The sequence below is a fragment of the Gossypium hirsutum genome, chromosome D02, assembly GCF_007990345.1.
Source record: "Gossypium hirsutum isolate 1008001.06 chromosome D02, Gossypium_hirsutum_v2.1, whole genome shotgun sequence".
NCBI lineage: Eukaryota > Viridiplantae > Streptophyta > Magnoliopsida > Malvales > Malvaceae > Gossypium > Gossypium hirsutum.
The window spans coordinates 50,466,635-50,476,408 of record NC_053438.1 but is presented as its reverse complement, the minus strand read 5'-3'; the positions used below and the strand labels follow the sequence as shown (position 1 = coordinate 50,476,408).

The window sequence follows — 9,774 nt, the reverse complement described above, 5'->3', positions numbered from 1 at the left end:
GCAAAAATGTTGGATTCTAGTTGCTGGCCCAAGACAACCTAATTTTCTTTTTCAATAATCTAATGAAGGAAGCGATAAAAGAAAAGAAAAGATGATTTGGACCTTTTCTATTAACTAGTAAATACAAAAAATAATAATAATAATAATTGATGAATAAGTCCTCCAAAAATCACTGTACAATCATCAGCAAATTTAAGGTGCAAACTATCACAGAATTAAGAAATTATATCATATCTTAGGTGGTTTTAATTAATTTCTTTCACCCTTTTTCTCTCTAGTTTAACATGCATCAAACAAGAAAAAAGGATAAAGTAGTTTAATATATTAAATTTGGAAGCTTGATCTTCCTTTACATACAAAATCATCAGTCTGGCTTGTAATTCTATCAAACCTTTCTGATAAAAAAACGCTTTGAAATTGTTTGAGTGAATGTAAAACCCCAACTTCAGCTGTAAATATTGCTTTCACTGGCCTATGATCCGAGAAATTTTCTTCCCCTCTGTCATATTCATGTTGCTTTAATCCTTTCCCATACCATATTATTCTATCACACCTGCAAATCAAAAACATAAAACTCTTTAACCCAACCATCCGTGTGACCGAGTTATACATACATGAATGAACAGTGATAAGTAATTGATTACCATGCAGGGGCACGTTTCTTTTCGCCTTTTTTGCTTTGATGAAAGCATCCGTAATATACATCAGAATTGGGGCGGTATTTATATGTAGGAGCGAATTGAATTGATCCCTCATTCCAGCCTTCGAATTGACCATTCATCAGCTCCATCCGTAGCTTCATTTTAATAAACATAAGTTTAGAATGAGAATTAAGCAATAAGAAGAATAGAGGCGAATTTCTTTTTGTTATTACCTGATCATTTTCCAGCAGGGATTTCCAATCTCTTTCATCCACTAAGAGTCGAACATTTGATTCTGGTAGGGAAATTCTATAATTCAAATCTCCAAGGAAAATTACCCGACTGCAAGACAATTATGGAAATGGTTAATTCAGCTGATATCACCAAAATATTTCCATATTAGATTTATTTTAATCTTTCTGTTCATTATTAGTCTAAAAAGCAATTTTTTAACTTGATTAACAAGTCAACTTTATCATAAAATAAATGGATTGGATAATAAAAAGACGGTTTACCAGTAACGAAATTATATTAATTAGCCCACCAGATTAAAACTTGCATTTTAACAACTACACTAATTTATTTTTTTATCTTTGGCGGCTTCAAATCCAAACAAGAAAGATTCAAAGTTTGAAACTGGTAATCAAATAATAATGTTTAGGGTTTATAATTTATCGGATGTTCATGTCTTGTTTTCATGATAGAGGATTTATCAATGAGTAATGAAGTAATTAATTTTACATACTCATGGTCTAGGATCTTTCTTGGTAAATCAAGTGAAGGGCCTCTAGGGAAACTTGTTCTGGAAAATATTTCAGAAACATTGGCGTTCCTAAGCTTCTCATCTCCTTGTCTACCCCCAGAAGCTAGATGACTGCACACAAAGCAGAAGCTTGTTTCATGTAGTCGAAATCTAACTGATACCGAACCCTGCAACCAAGCGAAAGAAAGAGGAAGAAGAAGAGAAAATTAATAAGCTTCTTAATTAAAATTTCATTAATTATATATATATATCAAAACTAGTTGTATCTTGACACTTGATTATCACTAGGTACATAGAGATTAGAGTTCATTATTTGTTTGACAGAAAGCGTACATATTGAGAATGATTACCTTATTTCCTAGGCAGCCCATGATTCCACAACCTATACACGAGACACTAGGATACTGGATATAAGGACAAAGATAGCTTCGAACCCAAACTGTGATTAGAATCCCGACCATTTGCTTACTTATAATACACCGAAAGTCTTGCCCTGGGATGTTCTTGTTTCGCTCTTCATTGGAATGTTGGATTTTGTCTAGGCAGTGTGGTTTCTTCTTGTTGTTCAAGGCTCGTCTAATTAGGGAATTCCATTTCATGGAAACCTTGCTATTTTCAGATCCTAACACGTTGGAGGCGCTAAGGGGTACAATTTCTTGAAAACTGGAAACAAGAAAACCAAGACGCGTACCACCACAATGATTTTTAATACCAATCATCATTGTTTGATTCTCTAGCAAAAACTAAGAAAGAAAATAACAAACAATAATTATGGTGTACTTGATTACCCAAGAACGTAGATTTCGCAGGACGTGTTGCCAGTATCTAGCAAATCCTCTATATCCAAATCTTCAGGTGGTGCAACCCCTCCAACATTCCATGTACTAACAAAAATCCTTGGGAAGAAAATTACGAAAGAAAATTAGAGACATGCTTATTATTAAAATGAGGGAGAAGAGAACAATATAATGAGTTAAATACCTGTAGTTATGGGTATCCTTGTGGTGACTGAATATACTGTTGGGACTCAAAGATGGACGATCTAAGCTTGGAATTTCTTTGTTGCATGGGAAATCAGCGACGAAATTGTTGCTTCCTAATCTCTTTCTGAGGATCTTGTTAGCCACTAATCTGGGCCACATAACCTGGATCAAGAGTTTTTATATATCAGTAGGGTAAGCTTCCTTCAAAAGACAATATAAAATAATATAAGAAAAAATGCAATACTAACTTCTTGGTTGCCTGGCATGGTGAGGGAAATGGGAGGAGAGGTAAGGTTGCAGAGAGAGAGGATAAAGAGGATGGGAAGAAAGGGTTGAAAAGAGAAAGCCAAAACGGATAAAAATGAGAGATCATGCTGAGGACTTGAGAGAGAGACCTCTGCAAGTTGCGAGGGAAGAGAGGCCTTAAATTTCTTAAATACAGTGTGACGTTAACCATGATGCGCCATTGTTGTCTAAATTATCATTTAATAAAACCAGAGAAATTTAGAGTGAGAAAAGAGCAAGAAAACATGGGTCTTTTTTTGCAGGCTTCAACTTTTTTTGTTTTTGTTGGAATGATTGGAGGATCTGAATTATCTTATAATATATATTTATTTAAAGGGCAGCAAGTGGGAAAGGAGGGAGGATGGTCCATTACTTAAAATATTATATACTTATTTCCATCTCTCATAAAATTTTAATTAAGTTGTTGAATGAAGTATATGTTAGAAATTTAATTTAAATTATCACATTAAATCAATTCAAGAGAAAATAAAGTTTTTCTAATAAATATAAAATTAAAGGTATTTAATCTTTTATTTAAAATAATATTTATTTTGTCAATTGAATCATGTTTAAATATATTTTATCTGATATTGTATAAAAAAAATACTCAATTAATACTTTTAGTCACATGTTTCGACTAATTTAAATATATTTTTTACTAGCGATTTAAACTAACATGTTTTATTTTTATTTTTTTACTTATTGTATATATGTTGTCATTATTAATTTCAAACCATATGTTTTATTGTTTATTGAATTTTTTTAAACACATACTTGTATTCTAAATATGTTTTCCATACGTGACTATAAAAGAATTACTATTAATTTTTTAAAAATCTACCTACATAAGGAAAATACAATGTGTGAGTTTAAATCTAAATTTATTTTGATTTAAATTTTATTTGTCCAGATTATCAATCCTATTATATATTATAATGATTGACATAATTGTAATTATTCAGATATTATATTGTGACTGTGATTATATTATACTAAATTTACTTGTAACCTAAAAAAACTCAAATATGATATATTTCTACAATTTATCATATTTAAATTATGTTTTTAAAACCTTATAATTTTAGTTACAGCATCTCAAATGGGGTGAAATATTTAAAAATGTAAAATATTTTAAAAAATTATCGGATTAAATTGGTTCTTAGAAAAATTATGAGACTAGATCGAAATAACGAAAACACTTCAAGCTAGAAGCGTTTTCCACATTGGTTATCCTTTCTAGCGACTCCCCCACCCCAATGACTATTTAAATAGTTGTTGAACCCCCAACTAACGGCTATTTTTTCTATATAAAACCTAATTCTTTTATTTTTTTAATTTAATCTCAACTCATCTCTCTCACATTCTCAAGTCTCTCTCAAATTTCTCTCAATTCCATCTTAATTTCTCACTCAATTTTAATTCTTCTCTCAACTCTCTCTTTTTTTATTAAAATTGAATTAAGGTTTTTTAAATTATTTTTTCTATTACAATTTGTTTTGTATTTTTCGAAATTAGTAATAAAAATATCTCTAATTCGTTTGGATGACAAGCACATTTCGGTCAATCAATTGCAAATGGTAAGAAATTGTTTTTATTATATTTAATCTAATTTAATTTAAATATTTTCTTGTTATACTAAAATTTAATGTTTTGTATGTTTTTTTATGTATAGTTGGAAGATCAAATTTTGGAGACGTATATTCGTAATTTACCCACTCCTCCATCGTCCTTAATTGAACCATACTTGAGAGATGCGGTATTTTTGCACGTGGCCTGTATGGGTAGGGGTGTAGATTAGACCCCACACTTTGTAAGCGCGTTGGTGGAAAGGTGGAGACTCGAGACGCATACATTCCATCTTCCATGCGGCGAGTGCACTATCACACTCAAGAACGTGCAATTACAGCTCAGGTTACTAATGGATGAGCCAGTAATGACTTGGTCAGTTGTCGCAGCCGATTGGAGAGATGTATGCGAGCAACTTTTGGGGAGGGTTCCAAACACAATTTATGGAGCCCGGATAGATATGAAATGGTTGAAAAGAAATTCTGGTGGGCTTGATGCGGAATCAAGTGAAGTCCAAAGAGAACAACACGTTCAGGCATACATCCTTATGATTACTGGGGGTCTCCTAATACCTGATAAATCATGAATCTTTTCCATTTAAGTTGGACTTTAGAAAAGCAAGTAAGCTTAGTTGGGAATCAGTCGTGTTGGCGACGTTGTATCGGGAGATGTGTCGGGCGACGAAACCATAGAAAATTAAAATCAATGGTTGTATGCTACTACAACAATCATGGGCATGGTACCGATTGTCATTTTTACGTCATCGAGCGGACTACCCTTATACATTCCCACTCATAACAAGGTAAAATTCATTAGATAATATATTTACCATAATAAAATTACTTAAATTTTAAATTATTGTGCTAACATATTATTTCAATAGGTAGAACCATGGGTCGAGTTACATGGGACTACCGGAGGAGCTTCAAGATATACTGCTTTTGTTAGATCAATGATCGGAAGCGAAGGTATGTATTTTTTAAATTTGAATTATTTAATATTAACATAGTTGATTTAAAAATTAATAGTATATATAATTAAAATTTTTATTATTTTAATATAGTTTGAATGGATGACATACTTCGATTTGAGAATTCAAGAATGCATCTCGTCGAAATTCTTGGTGAACCTCAACATTTAGCACATGAATGTGTCATTGGTAGTGTACGTTGTGGTGGAGACGCATAAATCATATAGAGTTATGCAACAGTTTAGATTTAGGCAAACGATTCCGCTGACACCCCAAGACATCGAAGATCTGCACCATATTGACTTTCAGAGGAGGACAACGGATGAAAATTGGCCTACATTCCATGCGAAATATATCAACTTTTAGAATAATAGGTACGACCTTTTACCTACTCGTGAAGCCATTATCGCTTTAGAGTTAGCCTACAATCTGGAGTACATATCATGGTTTAAACACCATTGCAAGCCATATCTATTAGCGAAAGAGGCAAAGGGTAGGCAACGTCATACGAGGATGTCATGACGAGCGCGTAAGCATCCAAAGTCTGGAGTAGCTATCGAGGTGGGTTAGTATGGCTCGACTTATTATGGTGCTTTCACTAACCCCCATCATTTTTACACAAACACCATATCTTGAACCACATTTTTCTGTTTCTACATTAATGCCAGGTTTTATTTTTAGACCACCACCTCCGTCCATAAAACTCGTGTGGTCCAAACATACATTGCTACAAGCTGCAATTGCATGAGCATGTGGAAAATAAAGTTCATCAAATCTCCCACACCTGCAGGTCCGTTGTCTCAGGTGTACACGATACGCTCCCCCGACAATACCTTAGTTGGGTTTGTCAAACTTTATAACCCAAAACAATAGGTCTTCGCGCGAGTGACACACTAGATGTATAAACTTCACTCATGTTGTAGCCTTCCTAATTTCTTTCATAACATCATCAGTTCAAACGTGGCTGCCCTTTATCTGCCCAACATATTTTTCTACTCACTTTGGAAAAAGTTCAGCCAAACGAAAATATGTTTCTTTAAAACCAAGGTTATCGGTGAATGACGCGTTCCATTCAACACGGAATTGATGTATTCCGCCAGGTTTATCTTCATGTACTCATATCATAGACTCCCATCATACAATTATGTCCATTTATCGAAGGGTGTGTTAGAAAGGTACCTCACCCCGGCACTGTTAATGGCTTGTAATTTTTCTAACATTTTATGGAAACGGTGTTTGACGAGCTCGTACCCTGTCGAGAAAAGTGAATAATTTATCCATAATGCCCAACATCTGATGACTGGTTAAATATCAAACAATTGAAATAGTGGTGAATACATATTTTCGTTAAATAATTTTTCCAACATGTGCACGTTAAGCTTCAGAGTTTGTTGTCTGTGGTAGTTCGTCACAACATGTCTTAAATAATACCTATGGTGTATGCAGTCTCAAAGGTTTCCTTGTCGTTCAATTGCGACCAATGTTCTAGGTCCATTATCGGATATTACGCATATATCGGGTTAGGGGCAAGCATGCCTCTTCAACCTAGACAGGAAGAAATCCCAATCATCTTTTGACTCTCTTGACATTATTGCAAAGACAATTTGTAGGATTTTTCGATTGCCATCATGTGCCACAGCCAATAACAACCAATGCGTATATCTTTCATACATAAATGTATTGTTGATTTGTATCAGTGGCTTAGAGTACTAGAATGTCTTTTGACATTGCTTGAAAGTTTAGAAGAAACAATAGAACACTCGGCATCCATAGAGCAATTGGTTGTTCTAGTTCACAGTCATCATTTCTAGATCGGTTACGCAAACTGGAACATAATTCTCCAGTACTTGACACCACTACCACAAATCATTGTACGATACGTCCCACCCATTATGCATCTTTTCAAATACTTTTTTCTTTACGATCCATGCCTTGCAGTACGACGCGTGTAACCAAATTGGCTACGAATATTTGCAATTAAAATCAGCACTACGATCTTGAGACTCGCTTTCACCATAAATAGTATTATGTTCACGATCATCTCTAAATTTAATTTTAGATGGTCCTGTGAAATATCTGTAACAACACGAGTACGTTAAAATTAAGAATTCAACACCCCAAATATAAGACAGTCTTGATGCAGTACTCACGGAAACACACGTGTGTGGAGCGGCATATTTCTTTATGATCCACAACTCTATTTTCCTCTTAACATAAACCATGATTTTCCATACACATTTGCTATCTCGCATTGTGCATTCGTCCTCGAACTTGTCAGATCGGCATTTAACAACGTGGAAGTTTACCACGTTCTTTATGTTGCATTATTTTACTGTAGTGACAAAACCATCTTTAAAGAAAAACTTCTTCCCCACTTCTAAATCACCCAAATCCAACAAAGAACTTGCATGACTGGGTCTTCTGTGTGGGAGTTTTGCAAACTCCAACCCATATTCTGCTGATAGGTCCACATTATGCATGTGGATCGGAGGTGAGTATGTCATGAATCGCAGATCTTTTTTGGCATCTTCGCTTGGACCTTCACCGTTTGAACCTTCATATTCTGGTTTAGTTGGAACCAGCTTTGGTTCAAAAAATAATACAATTTTTGAACCATCAGCCTTGGGCTCCTAAATTGGTTGGTATCAGATTTAGTGCCTTCTTTATTCTCAACCCCACCAGCATCTCTAGGGTTCGATGTCCCCTCGCTAGTGGACGTCGTAGGGAGTACATCATCCCTTCTTGTATAGTTGTTGAAAGAACTAAAATCACATGTTGATTGCCAACCGCTGGAACTTAATGTCATTCCTCTGTAAGTGCCCAGCGTTGAACATCGGTTGATTGAAGTTCAAATTAAAACCACTAACTAAGTGTCGTGTCGGGGTCCAGTATTCTATATTACCGCCAAACCCCAAGTACTAGATGTTCTGCCTATCACGATTGAAATCTAAGGCTGAAATCGATGAGTGTCTTTTCATTGATGATTTCGAAATATTATAATGGAAACTTTCTAACAAAGTAGTAAACCCACTGCACAACTGTGTCGTTGGACTCTCGACTTGTTTTTCCATTCTGAACTCTCGAACTGGAACATATGTCGACCTCCAAGTGCCTTCATTTGTGTTTGCAAACTTCGCATATAAATCGAGTATTGATGATCCACTAGCGATATGCGTCAGCACCATCGTATCTAACCCCTTTGTACCTTTAATATCGAAAGCTTCATATTTGACAAAGTCGACTAAAGCACAAAATTGATATTGCAATGACGATACTTTCACTTGGTTGGATCTGATAATTTTTCACCTAATTCTTCCACGCAGCTCTATCAATTGTATGTTCGGGTTAAAAGTCAACCGCACTGTATTCTCTGATAAAAAACCCTAAACCCCTAAAATATAAAATACTAAAACCTACAAACCCTTAACCCTAATCCTAATCCTATTTTAACAAAAACCAAAACCCTTGGCCTAAAAAACCCTAAACTCATAAGGAAATACTTCCAATTGGAAGCGTTTTCAGTGGATGTGGCAGAAAACGCTTCTAGCTAGAAGCATTTTCGTGTTTTAGGCCTAATCCCATAATTCTTCTAAAAATCGACCTAATTCGATAATTTTCTTTTAAAAATAAATATTTTTGAGAAATTTACTCTATGAAATGACCTAATCCACAAAATATACAAAACAATAAATTGGCTTACGTGACAAAAGATAATTGGCTAGTGATTCTAAAACAAGGTTTTACCTTTCCAATGTTAGTTGTTGTTTTCTTAGTTCTTATTATTATTTTGGGTGGAATTATATGATGGAGATGACTGTAAGATGTGTGGTAACTCTTATTGGATTTAATATTATAATCTCTATCCACCCAAAGTTTATGATATCTATTTATAGAAATTATAATATACAAAGTTATTTGATTGTACAACAATAATTAGTTGCTCCAAACAAAATAATCCTTTTTTTTTAAACCTAACGTAAAATGTAATCTTGAAATTTTGTATTTAACAAATATATATTTCTTTTAAATAAAAAAAATGGAAAGCATGTTTTAAGTAAAAAATTAAGGTAAACATGTGTCATTAGTATTTGTACTCGAGATTTGATAAAAAGTATTGAAACTATTCATATATTTCAAAAGTTAAAATTACTTTTTTCTATATTTTAATTATTGACATAATATTTTTTATTAAAATTTATCAGCACACTCATGTAATTATATTAATTTTGTAAATAAATGAATAAATATATTTAACAGTAAGTAAATTTTGTAAAAAGAATATCTATGGTTAGATTAAAATTTTTATAGTGAAAGTAAAAAAAAAAAATCTTTTCAAAATTTTTTTATAATTTTAGAAATAAAATGAAGTCGTTCCAAAAACCGATGTGACTTCCTTTCCGCGTGCTACAAGTCCAATAAAAAAACACACCCACTTATAGAGAATAATTAAAAAGGATCTGACAGTTATTTAAAAAGTAATATTACGTGGTAGTTAAATGAAAATTTTCATGAGTAATTCCCAAAACTATATCACGTGTCAAATAAATTTTTTTTGGGTGTTTGATT

At 33.5% G+C, this 9,774-nt stretch overlaps 1 protein-coding gene across 1 annotated transcript; it reads right to left on the bottom strand.

The window, feature by feature from the left end:
• Window positions 1-212: 212 nt before the first annotated feature.
• Window positions 213-2,964, bottom strand: LOC107909958 (type IV inositol polyphosphate 5-phosphatase 9). The gene is made up of 8 exons (XM_016837673.2): window positions 2,636-2,964; window positions 2,386-2,549; window positions 2,193-2,300; window positions 1,755-2,067; window positions 1,387-1,571; window positions 875-983; window positions 645-796; window positions 213-553 (listed from the first exon to the last, which is right to left on the bottom strand). Exons 1-8 carry the CDS (start codon window positions 2,651-2,653, stop codon window positions 325-327), a joined length of 1,278 nt encoding a protein of 425 aa, XP_016693162.1. The 5' UTR covers window positions 2,654-2,964; the 3' UTR covers window positions 213-324.
• Window positions 2,965-9,774: the final 6,810 nt, after the last annotated feature.